This window comes from Aotus nancymaae, unplaced genomic scaffold, assembly GCF_030222135.1.
Source record: "Aotus nancymaae isolate 86718 unplaced genomic scaffold, 86718_ANA_hifiasm-v0.15.2.pri h1tg000002l, whole genome shotgun sequence".
Taxonomy (NCBI): Eukaryota; Metazoa; Chordata; class Mammalia; order Primates; family Aotidae; genus Aotus; species Aotus nancymaae.
Genome location: NW_026988413.1, coordinates 43872411 through 43885358, shown reverse-complemented (window position 1 = coordinate 43885358; position 12948 = coordinate 43872411). Strand labels below are relative to the sequence as shown.

Here is a 12948-nt window from a genome sequence, read left to right as displayed (position 1 = left end):
TTACTTGGAAGTTCTCTGGCAGTTCTGCTTACTTCCCATGACGAGATGGGAAGATCCATGTCTTGTCTCTACTTCTGTCTACAGTCCTGTTTCATTCTCTCTCTCCACAAACTGTCTTTCTTATTTTTTCATATCTGTGGTGGGCAGATGATAGCTACTTTTTATTCTCTGCTCAGAAGACAATCCAGACTCTTCAAGTGTCTCTCAGTTCTAATTCTGAATTCCAAAGAGAGAGAATCTGATTTACAAATGATGCTGAGCTCTCTTGCTAGACTAGGAACTTTATGAGGCCAAATACTCCATTTTCAGGCATCTCTTGGTTCTCATGCTATAGAACATGCTTGGTATATAGTGGACACCTGAGGAATGTTTGTTGAAGGAACTGAGACTTTTCCAAAAATGATAACTATCTAGTGTTGGAACGAGCGGCCCTGAAGACTTGTGTTGATTCCTAGCAGTGGCAGAGTTTAAAAAATATATATATAAATATCTGCTTACTAATATCAATGGCTAACATTAATTGTTCACTATATGTGCTGAGTACTGGGCTAAGTGCTTTACATGTATTGTTTCATATATTCCTCATTTATATAGCTTAGATTAAGTAACTTACACATACTTGCCAAATTAGTAAGTGGTTGATAAGGCATTTTGACTAGTTCTGTCTGTCTGGATCTAAAACTTGGTGACCCTCCAGCATAACTCCAATAAGATTTTTAGGAGCAATGCTGGAGGCCTGGTTGACTCAGTCTAGTCTTGTCCTCATAAGTATGATCTGGGGCTTAGTAAATTTCTCCTCTTAATCACTTTATGAACTCCCAGCCAAAAGATCTTCCCTTGCTTACTGATGTGTAAAATTCCATCTTTAGGAGAGTCATTTCTTTCTTTGGTTTAATATAAGGAGTATCCCATCATTATAGAGTACTTGGCAGGTTACAAAGACTTTTACATGATTACGTTATGTTTATGACAGTCCAGTGACATCAATAGGGCAGGGATTATTGACTCCCATTTTTGCGATAAGGAAATGGAGGTTCACTGCGGCAAGCTGTGAACTTGCTCCAGAAGAGATGACTGGACTCTACGGAGCCTATGAACTCATTGCTTAGTGGTAGAGAGGGGGTACCTCCTTGGTCACGTCCCTGGGGGTGGGTAGTGAAAGCTGATCAGTCAGGAGAGAAGCAAGAGTCATCTCCAGATGGGCTGAGAGGGACAGACAGCCACAGGCCAACTGGTGCTGAGTTCTCTTGCTAGACTAGGGACTTTATGAGGACAAATACTCTGTTTTCAGTTATCTCTTTGTTCTCATGCTCTAGAACATGCTTGGTATATAGTGGGCATCTGAGGAATGTTTGTTGAAGGAATTAAGACTTTTCAAAAAATGACAACTATCCACTGTTGGAATGAGCTACCCTGAAGAGTTGTGTGAGTCCTAGCACTGGCAGAGCTAAGAAAAAATGATTAATATCTGCTTACTAATATTAATGGCTAACATTAATTGTTTACTATGTGCTGAGTACTGGGCTAAGTACTGGGCTAATACTTTACATGTATTGTCATGTATTCCTCATTCCAGCCACATGAAATAGTTCCTATCATTAGCCACATTAAAACCAAGGCATGGAAAGTGAAGTTACTTGCTCAAGAATCCATTGCAACTAGTATGGCCAGGATTTGAACCCTGGAATACTGAGTTAGAGCCTTGGATCTTAATTATGTTGTCAATAGTTTCCTAGATGAGACAGGAGTCTGAGGTAGATCACCCCTTAAGAATTTTTCAAGTATTTAAGATTCTGTGGTTGTTGGCCATAAGATTAGTACTACCACACAGAGAAAGCTGGGAACAAGAACTGGCTGAAGACTGGGTGTGGTGGTTCACACCTGTAATCGCAGCACTTTGGGAGGAGGCTGAGGTGGGAGGATTGTGTAAGCTCAGGAGTTTGAGATTAGGCTAGGTAACACAGCAAGACCCCATCTCTAAAAAAATAAATAAATTAATTAAGTGGGTGTGGTGGCATGTGTCTGTATCACAGCTACTCAGGAGGCTGAGACGGGAGGATTGCTTGAGCCCAGGAGGTCAAAGCTGCAGGGAGCTGTGATGGCACCACTGTACTCCAGCCTGGATGACAGAGGGAGATCTGTCTCAAAAAAAAAAAACCCAACCAACTACAAACAAAAAAGGCCGGGCGAGGTGGCTCATGCCTGTAATCCCAGCACTTTGGTAGGTCGAGGTGGGTGGATCACTTGAGGTTGGGAGTTAACTAGCCTGGTCAACATGGTGAAACCCCTTCTTTACTAAAAATATAAAAATTAGCCGGGTGTGATGGTGCATGCCTGTAATCCCTTGGGAGGCTGAGGCAGGAGAATTCCTTGAACCCGGGCGGTGGAGACTGCAGTGAACCAAGATCAGGCCATTGCACTCTAGCCTGGGTGACAAGAGCAAAACTCTGTCTCAAAAAAAATCCCCCCAGATGGTGCGGTATTGAGGGGGTTGGCTAAAGGATAGTTACCTGGGTCGCTCAGGAGGTCAGGTGAAAATAGTATGTTTAAGGGATGATGGGGAGATTGTAGGAAAGGATATTCTAGGCAGAGGAGTGATATTTAATTATTAATACATTTATCCATTCAGTAAATATATTTTGTTAGTTTATGTCTTTTATTCACTCATACACAATTCATTGTCTTCTGGTTTGCTGAAGCAATAAGTGAGACATTTGTCACAATAATGTCTGTCAAAGTGGCTGGCCATAAAGGCTCTAGCATCACCTCCATCTGAAGAGCACTCTAGATGAAGGTGATTTATTTTGCCATTCTTACTCACCTTACAGTATTTCAGGACAGCCAGCTTCACCTTCTTTCTCTTAAGCTTATTTTTCTCAGGAGTGGTGTAAACATTAAGTAAATACTAATGGAATAATTAAGTGCCATGTACTGTTCCAGTACTGAAGATACAACAGTGAATAAAACAGACAGGATCTCTTTTCTTGTAATTCTAAAAAACAAAACAACAACAACAAAAACTGGTTGTAGAATGTAGAGATGTAGAGAGGTTGGTAAAGAACAAGTTGATTTTGGTTATGTTTGGTATGAAGAGTCAAAGGATATCCAAATGGAAAAGTCCAATAATATTCTCTATGTTCAACAGAAAAATAATTTATGCTGTTGCCATAAAAAGTTCTTCCAACACAATGTGTCATAACTCTCCTAGTTTGGCTGTGTGTATTATGGTACTTCTGGCTCACAGTATCCTGCTAACACACTCTCATATTTTATTATTGATAATACTGCAAAGTTATAAGATGAGCAATATTCCCTTTTTAGAAGACAATTGAACATTACTCTTAGTGTCTTTTGTCAGAAATTTCATTAGAGAAACTGCATGTAATTTTAAAACTGATAACTACAAAGAAGTATCTTCTACACAACAAAAAGAAAAAAAGCAAACAAAATATATCTTAAGGCTTTAAAGAGTTCTAACTAAATTTGCCTACTGTATCATTTCTTAACAAACAGGGATCTCAAATTTAGCATGCTGTATTATCACCATTCTTGGTAATAAAACAAAAATTGCAAACATATTAAGAAAACAATGCAATCTAAAACATAACAAGTGATAATCCATGTAAAAAATTATTTGAAGGAATAACATTACTGTTTAATAATAAAATTCTGCTAAAGCTTTAGATATATCAGAAAAAACTTACACTGGCAAACAATCATCAGGGAGTCAACAATTGAATGTCGCCTGTGTACCAATACTAGGGATCAAGAGACTCTTAAAAAAAAGGGAAATAAGGCAAGATTTAGCTTCATTGGGTCTTTGCTCGAAGGACTACAAACAAAACTCATGACTCCGGACAAAAAAATGGCAACAATGACACTGGGGAGACTACTAGAGGCAGGGGGGAAGGAGAGGGGAAAGAGTTGAAAAACTACTGGGGGCCAGGCACTGTGTGGCTCATGCCTGTAATCCCAGCACTTTGGGAGGCTGAGGTGGGTGGATCACCTGAGGTCGGGAGTTTAAGACAAGCCTGACCAATATGGAGAAACTCCATCTCTACTAAAAATAATAAATTAGCCGGGTGTGGTGGCATATGCCTGTAATCCCAGCTACTCGGGAGGCTGAGGCAGGAGAAATGCTTGAACCTGGGAGGCGGAGGTTGCAGTGAGCCGAGATCATGCCATTGCACTCCAGCCTGGGCAATAAGAGTGAAACTCCATCTCAAAAAAAAAAAAAAGAAAAGAAAAACTATTGGATACTATGCTCACTACCTGGGTGACAGGATCATTCATATCCCAAACCTCAGCATCATGCAACATAACCATGTAACAAACCTGCACATGTACACCCTGAATCTAAAATAAATGTTGTTATTATAAAAAAAGCAAACAAGAAAACCCATGACTCCTGGGAACAAGCAGTCAGGTTCCCATGTGGCCAAGGCCATCTAGGGGCAAACTTGGAATCAGATAGGCATAGGTTTTCATCACAGACTCACTGTTTACCAACGGTACGACCTTGGGGAAGTTGCAAAACCTCTCTGAGCTCATTTCTTCATCCACAAAATGGTAAAACTAATCTTTACCGCGTAGGATTGCTATAAGAATTACATGAGAGTTGTGAAAACAGTCTAGGACAGTGGCAGTGTAGACTTTCAATAAATGTTAGCCTCATACTTTTTCCCACATTAGTTCCTTTGCTTTTAGGAAAACTGCTAAGATACAGAGGAAATTCACTCCCTCATTCAATTAAACATACACAGTTATTATCTATCTGGGCCAACTATGTACAGAGGTATAGGTTGTTTCCTGCTGAAGGGAGATTGATGACTGGATTCTGGCTCACCAACACTCATCAGGTTTGGTGTTCTGTTTCTAATTTGCACAAAGGTGTTACATGTGTGTTTCAGAAGTGACAAAACTGAACTTTGCCCACATGTAGCTTGTGCCTGCGGGGAAAACAGACAAGTAATCAAGAACTACAATACAATTTTTAAAAAGTTAAAAAAAAAAAAAGAACTACAATACATATAATTAATGCCAGTCTAAAGAAGGCACTACAGGAACAAAAAAGACATTTAAATCAGACAAGTTGCAGGGCCCAGGATCAGTGACCCAGGATCAGTGACTTAAAGGATGACGGGGAGATCATAGGAAAGGATGTTCTAGGCAGAGGAGTGACATTTAATTATTAATACATTTATCCATTCAGTAAATATGTTGTGTTAGTTCATGTCTTTTATTAATTCATACATAATTAATTGTTTTCTGGTTTGCTGAAGCAGTACGTGAGACATTTGTCACAATAATGTCTGTCAAAGTGGCTGGCCATAAACGCTCCAGCACCACATTCATCTGAAGAGCACTCTAGACGAAGGTGACTTATTTTGCCATTCTCACCCACCTTACAGTATTTCAGGACTGCCAGCTTCATCTTCTTTCTCTTATGCTTATTCTTCTCAGGAGTAGTGTAAACATTCAGTATACACTAAAGGAATATTTAAGTACCACGTACTGTTCCAGTACTGAAGATACAACAGTGAATAAAACAGACAAGATCTCTTTTCTTGTAATTCTAACATTCTAGTAGGAGAGATGAAAATAATTGGGCTAGAAAAATATTAAGTAGTGAGATGTACTTTGGGAGAATCTAAGCAGGGTGGAGGTGCTGGTGGTAGGTGGAGTGAGGATGTGACCTTAGAATGGAGAGTGGAAGAGTGGGAGAGTGGGAAGGCCTCTTCAGGGAGGCGTCATTTAAGCTCAGTCTGAATGGCGACTGTGGGAAGATTGGGATGATCATATCAGGCAGAGGGAGGAGCTGTTACAAAAGTCTTAAGCAGAGAATAAACTCTGTGTTTTTGAACTGGCAAAGACCAGTGTGGCTGAAGTGCAGTGGGTGAAAAGAAGGGCAGGAGATGCAACAGGGAGAGAGGCAGGTGCCAAACCTAGGTGAGGCCCACAAGCTTCAGAGTGGTGAGCTGAGAGACTGGCTAAGAGTTTGATATGGCATTAGGAAAAGGACTGTGTTAGGTGATGAGAGAAGTCATTTGGGAGATATAGGCAAAATACAGATTCTGATAAGCCCTGCATGGAAGATCTGGGAGGCATTATTTCTGCTCAGGGCTTTGCAGAGACTCCTAAGAAGGCCATGACTAAAGTCATTCAAAGAAAACCTTTCATGTTTATGCCTTCAAGGAAGGTCTGAATACTGAGTCTTCTCTCTACTACTTGTTCTCGAATCAAAGTCATCAACACACAGACTCCATGAGAACTTAGAACTCTTCTCAGGTGTGCCCCTAAATTCTAATTAATGTAAAATTTATTTTTGCAACATTTGAGTATAGTTACCCTGATGGTGATTTCTGTTTGACGGAATGTTAAATTAAGTTGTTTTATAAGAGGAGAATATATCTTACTATGACCTAAATGTTGAGGCAGCACATAATGTCATATTGGTAACAAATATGTGATATCTAATTTATTAGAGCATGAGAGAATTTTGCCTTCTAGTATATGAGACAGACATTGCTATTTGCCTACCTTATATCAATGGTTTCCCCTTCATTCTTAACAGCAGAATCTCAATTTTGTTTGCCAATGAGCCCAACCAAAAATACTTGTCTTCCTTGCAGCTAGGGATCATCCTGTGACACAGTTCTGGTCAACAGGTAGGTGGAAGTTTCTAGGGAAGGTGGTCTCTCCTGAAGAAAAAGGCAAAGTCTGAAGAAAGCCCCTTTTTCTGGTTCCCCTTTGTGCATTCCCTTCCTTCCTGGTATTTGTAATAATTTAGTGACTCAATGTTTGGAGTCTTCTAATTTCTTTAAACATGCTGGGGAGAATGGTCTTTCCTGAATAAAAAGGCAAAGTCTGGAGAAAGCCCCTTTTCCTGGTCCCCTTTGTACTTCCCCTTCCTTCCTGGTATTTGTAATCATCTAGTGACTCAATGTTTGGAGTCTTCTAATTTCTTTAAACATGATGCAAAACAGTACGTGGAGCTGAAGACCACTGTCCCATTAGGAGTTGGGCTAAATCTCTGTGATACTTGTATTGATCTGGAGCTAAACTGTAGGCATAAAACTATAGTAAGGTAATTTTTATCACAGGTACACTATCTTTCAGAATTCATTATACTGAAGGTTATACTTCACATATGTAATGATAGGTTCTCCCTTTCCTTGATCCAGAATATATGTTTGTATGCATAATGTATGTATGTAGTGATACATAGTTTCTCCCTTTCCTTGATCCAGAAAAATCTAGTCAACAATTATTATTATTTTTGAGATGGAGTCTCGCTCTGTTGCCAGGCTGGAGTGCAATGGTGCGATCTCGGCTCACTGCAACCTCTAACTCTCTGGTTCAAGTGATTCTCCTGTCTCAGCCTCCCAAGTAGCTAGGATTACAGGCATGTGCCACCAAACCCAGCAAATTTTTGTATTTTTAGGTAGAAACGGGGTTTCACCATGTTGGCCAGGATGGGCTCAATCTCCTGACGTGATCCGCCCACCTCTGTCTCATACAGTACTGGGATTACAGGTGTAAACCACTGTGCCCAGCCAACAATTATTTCTTAAATGTTCATATACATATATTTGTATATGCTGACTATAATTTCAGTTTCAAATGTAACACTTCTTTTTGTGCCATAAGGGATACAGAAACGATGAAAGCAAGATTTTTTCAAGTTCCTGGGTCTGTAAATTAGAAAAGAAAGAAAGAAAAAAACAAATGAAAAAGAAAACAATATTTTTGTTCTTGGGAAGCTGGTAATTTCATGAGATGACAAATGTGTCCATAAATAAATGTAAAACAAGTATGTATATGATGTGGTGGGCCACGGCCAGGCTGCCAAAGAAAAATTAAGGGAAGGGAAGCGATATGGAAAAAAAGCCCATGCCCCAAGTGCAAAGCACACATTTCCAGGCCTGGAACCTGGACGTTAGGCCCTGGTGATGTGGCTAGCAGAATAGCAAAACTATTGCCTTATATATAGTATAAGTTGTTTCTGGATGATGAAGAGCCTTGGGTTATAAAAGTTATTGAGTCTACATTTCTATGAGACATCTCATTCCATGTGGGCCCTGTCACTGAGTTAACAGTATGCCTCTACCAGATACAAGGAGTCAGTGGGAGCTGCTTCCTCCCCAACAACCTGCCTCTGTATCTGGTTTCTGTGCTCTGTGCAGTTTACTTGCTGCTTCAGGATTAAACAAAGTAAAAGCAACCCTGAAATGTTGTCCATTAAATAGCATCTTTGAATAGACCACGTGGGAGGTAGTAAGTGCCATTAGGGCATTATTAGGATGAGTGACAAAGAGTTGTGAGGAGGAAGAAATAATTCTGGCTGGAGGCTTCAGGAAGATGAAGCCTTCCTGATCACCTTCATGAAGGCTTCACGATCTAGCATGAGCAAGATCTTGAAAGGTGGATAAAATTTCTTAAGGTGAAATGGGAGGAAAGGCATTACAAGAACAGGAAAGAATATGAATGAGGAAATGGAGGTAGGAGAACAGAGCTGTGTGCTGGAAATGAAAAGCAGTCCTGTTTGGCTGAAGAACAAGGACTGTATGAGGAAGCAGTGAAAGATGAGGCTGGAAAGGGAGTCAGGGGCCAGGCTAAGAGGGTTGGCATTTAATATATTAGTCATGGGAGCCATGGAATCTTTTGAAGCAACTATTAAAGCAGGTGGATTAGTAAAATAGGGGACACACAAATAAATCTGGCAGCATTACTGTGCATGAAACATGGATGAAAAGATGGGAGATCGCTTAAAATGCCCAGGCATGAACTGATGTCACGTGTGATCACAGAATAGGACAGGAATTTAAGAGTGTTATTTTAAAACTAATTGCTTTGCAGGGGGTGGGGGTGCATCAAAGAGAAAAACAGACTATGTATGAATTTGAGTTTTGGAATTTAACATATGGCATGATAACAAATAGTACAGTGAAAACACAAAAGGAAGACAGGAAGAAGGAAACATAGTTATTTGTTTCAGAGATGTTGGGTTGAGGTACAGGTGGAATATTCTGGTGGAAATATACAGGCAATTGAAAATAAAAGAATAGAGCTCAGCTGAGAGGTGGGGTGGCAGATGACTCACCTACATTGAGGTGAGTCAGGGACTTTGATCTGTAATAAGCATAGTATATGAACCTAATAACAGGCTCCAAATACTTGACAAATGTCCTAGCAAGGAAGACAGAGATCTAGGAGTGCCTTGAGAAAAAAAAAGGAACACTGTGATTATTGATACTTATAACTCATGTTTGTTTTACCAGCTGTTAAGTTCTCAGAAACTCTTACCCTCAACTGACCTCCCAACTGGCAGGTAGTATTGTTAAGGGATACATTTTTGTATAGAAACCCAGGACACTGAATCACCATATATTCCTAGTCTAGAACTCCACAACTAAGAAGACGAAAGCATCCCTTTTTTGGGGGGCTGGGGGACACCTAACCCTGAATCACGGTCCAATTACAGGTACAGTACTGATGATCGCTTAACTAGTTCAACAACTAAAACCAAGGAAATGCTCCCCAGGAGAGGTAAGGCTGTGCCCGGCAGGGGCCCGCAGGGAGGTAGAAGAAAGATTAAGGAGAACACGAACCTCTGGAGAAAGAGGAGCAAAGGTGATTGCGTAGGTGCCAACTGGAAGCCGGCTCTCGTCATTGGGCGTACTCGCCCCATTGCGCGTCGCCGGTGCGTACCTCATCCAGTTCCAAGGCGGGGGCCGCGCCGAGGCAGGGGTGGGGTCACTGGAAAAAGTAAGTGGGCAGAAAAGCCCGTTGGCTGGGAGGAGGCCTTGGCTCCAGCCTTACTACGTTTCCCAGAATTCAGTGAGGCCACGAGGACCGACTCCCCGGGCACGGAGGGAAGACTTGCCGCATGGGATTTGTAGGCAGGAACCGCGCCCCGCCCGAAGGAGGAGTCCAGTGGAGAGGTGTGCAGCGATTGGCTGAGGGGCGCTCAAGTCCCGCCCACACATGGTGACGACAGGCGGCGGTCTTACTACTTAAGGCGTCGCGGCCTCAACCGCCCCGCCTTAGCTCCCGCGCTAGAGAGAAACATGTATCGTTTCCGATCACAGCTCTTCACGGGGATTTCTGCTGCCGCCACCGCCCACTCTTACCCCCGCCGCTTCTCGCCTCTGTTGTTAGCCGAAGACTCGCCTCTCAGCCGCCTGCCGCACAGACGCACGAGTAAAAAGTGCAGCTCCATCGGCTGATCCTCGCTAAGCTCCGACTCTAGGCGGCACCGGGCGTCCCACGATGCCGAAGAACAAGAAGCGGAACACTCCCCACCGCGGTGGCAGTGCTGGCGGCGGCGGCTCAGGGGCAGCTGCTGCGACGGCAGCGACAGCAGGTAAGGGGTATCCCCGCCGCCGGCATCCCGGTTACCGGCCAGACTGGCGAGTCCCATGCTTGGGCACAGTGGGAGTTGTAGTTCTCTCTCTGCTGTACACGTTTGCGTTTCCAGGGTGCGTGGTTTGGCTATTGAACTACAATTCCCAGCGTGCCTTGGGCGCCGTGCATCGCGCGATTTAGATGTGGCGTGCGAAGCGGACTCTTGGGCGCCGGCCTTGGGGGCGGGGAGGAATGGGTCCGTGCGCCTGAGAGTGTGTCGGGACAGGGGCTGACCGGGAGCTGGGCGAGAAAGGAACTATCCTCAGAATTCCTTTCTCTGCGGCGACCTTGCCCGATCTTTCCCCAGCCACGAGTGGGGCAGAGCTGGGAGTTGAGTCCGTGCTGTCACTGGCCGCCTTTGACCCCCCGGCTCTAACATGGAGTTCCCGGGGATGCCAAACGTCTGGCGGGTTTGGACGGGCTCTTGCGTCACGCGGCCTGGACCTTGCGCGGTGGGCCCGGGGTGACGCAGAGGCGCTGGGGAGGCTTTCCGTCCCGCGTGTCTACCTGACCAGGCCGAGGCGTCGGAGGCCGGGGGCCACTAGGGTGTGCTCCTGACCCTAACTGGCACCTGCAGAAGCCCCGAGCCTCCAGCCCCTCTGCGACCAGCCGAGGCGACCCCTTGTTCCTGGGGGAAAGAAACTAGTTCTCTTTGTGCTGCATTCTATATGTTCTCTGCAGTGAGCCCCAGATAGGCAGGGTGGTGAAGAGCTCAGGTTGCAATTGGCTAAAAGTTGAGGTTATTGTGCCCTCGCTACGAAGTTGAAGCTTTTCTTGGATGGGATGGGTAGGTGCTTAACTGAATTTATGGTTTTCTACTTATCATATCTTTAAGAAAAAGGATTCCAATCGGAAGGCCCTTCTAGGAGAGACCCCACTAAACTCAAATGGGGTATTAAACTGGGTAATATCATTTAATTTAGAAATTTAAACAGGAGTTAAATCTTGGAGTATTTTCTGACGTCATCACACTGGAACTGTTAGCCATTAGGTATTTTTGGACACAGTTGTCACTCTGCCACGGTTGCCACTCAGAATGATATGCCTTTGTTCATAAGAAAAGTAAATATGCAGGTTATCTTTTTAAAGTTTATTGGAAACTGGCATTTAAAAAGCTCAAAAACTCGTGATCATGTATTAAACATTTAATAATTAACCGTAGGGAGGAATTCTTATTAACAGCATTTTTTCCATTTTTTTAGGTGCCTCTTTATTTTGAATGCTCTTCATGTTCATGAAATTCATTCTTTATCAAGATGCAGAATATGTAATTAGTTTATTCTGGCCTCTGGTTGCTCTATGTGAATTGAGGATACTTTTAAGGGAAAAGAGGGGGTCTGGCTTTGTTGCCCAGGATAGAATGTAGTGTCGTGTGATCATAGCTCACTGCAACCTCTTAATTCCTGGGCTCAAGCAGTTCTCCCTCGTCAGCCTCTTGTAGCTAGGACTCCAGGCATGTGACACCACTCCTGGCTAATTTTTAATTTTTTTGTAGAGACAAGGTCTATGTTGGCCAAGCTGGTCAGGAGCCCCTGGCCCCCAGGGGTCCTCCTGCCACGGCCTCCCACAGTGCTGGGACCGTGCGTGGCCTGAGGATACTTACCCCACTGGGTTTTAGCTTTTCCTCATCTGAATCAAACATTTGAATTTTGTCTAGAAGATATTTATTTTGTTGTTTTACCCTTTTGTTGATGAAATGGAAATGAAGCAGCAAGCAAAAGTCATTTTGAAAGTAGTAACGATGTTAGTGATGGCCTCAATCATGTGCAAACCTTTATTCTGGGTCTAAAGTTTCTGGGCAAGCCTCCTTCCCTCTTTGTGCTTCCAATACCTGTATATACAGGCCTCTGGTGGCTGTGTGGGGATTGCCTTTTACATTTTTCCTCAAAGCTCATTTGTGACCTTTCATCGTCTTTATAGCTGCTACCTTTTCACTGCAAAGATCCATTTCACCACTGAATTTTGGCATATGTAAACAAATGGAAAATAATTCTTTGATTAATTTAAAACACTATACATGCTTTGAATATCTTTGGAAGTGTGTGCTAGAACTTGTTAACTGTGGTTGCCTTTCAGAAGTGGAACTGGGGGCTTATGGGGATGAGATTGACTTTTTAACTTTAACTTGGTCCTATGTGAATATTTAATAAATAATGAATAAATAATAGTCAAGTAGAAGAGATGGAAAATTGCACAAACTTTTGCTTACTTACAAGCCACTTACCTAATTGGTATTTTTAAGTGACATCAAGAAGAAGTGGAATTCAAATGAGGTCTTCACTATATAACCAAATTGTCTTTATTAATGAGTTTTCCATTTAAAGTCTTTATTTTTTATGTTAGTTAGTGGAGAGTTCTAGGAAGCTAATAAAATTGACTTCTTTTATACAGATATGTCATAGCACTTAATTCAAAGAGAATATTTTCCAGAAAGTACAAAACCTTGTTAATAGAGTTAAATAAGTACTTTATCTGCCTAGAGTACCATCTCTTTAATGGTACTTAGAATCACAAGGTGAGTGAGTTTGACCTAGATATCAG

General features: G+C 42.5%; 2 protein-coding genes and 1 long non-coding RNA gene across 7 annotated transcripts in view; 2 read left to right on the top strand and 1 right to left on the bottom strand.

The window, feature by feature from the left end:
* The window catches only part of LOC135274020 (uncharacterized), a 57546-nt gene extending 47948 nt beyond the window's left edge, over positions 1–9598 (bottom strand). Inside the window, exon 1 of the long non-coding RNA XR_010341826.1 lies at positions 2822–9598. This is a non-coding gene — a long non-coding RNA (uncharacterized LOC135274020). The remainder of the gene's footprint in view (positions 1–2821) is intronic.
* IFRD1 (interferon related developmental regulator 1) overlaps positions 1–12948 on the top strand; it is a 53801-nt gene that overhangs the window by 18161 nt on the left and 22692 nt on the right. Inside the window, exon 1 of one of the 5 annotated variants that reach the window (XM_012457010.3) lies at positions 10092–10366. The exons of 2 other annotated variants lie outside the window; for them this stretch is intronic. In XM_012457010.3, coding sequence (XP_012312433.1) covers positions 10273–10366 — 94 coding nt within the window. In that variant the 5' untranslated portion in view covers positions 10092–10272. Of the gene's footprint in view, positions 1–10091; positions 10367–11109; positions 11195–12948 lie in introns of those variants that run through there. 2 more of the 5 variants (XM_012457012.3, XM_012457011.3) reach the window with 2 other exon arrangements.
* On the top strand, positions 9936–10229 carry LOC135274019 (uncharacterized). Its single transcript, XM_064374389.1, has one exon. It carries the CDS (start codon positions 10071–10073, stop codon positions 10227–10229), a length of 159 nt encoding a protein of 52 aa, XP_064230459.1. The 5' UTR covers positions 9936–10070.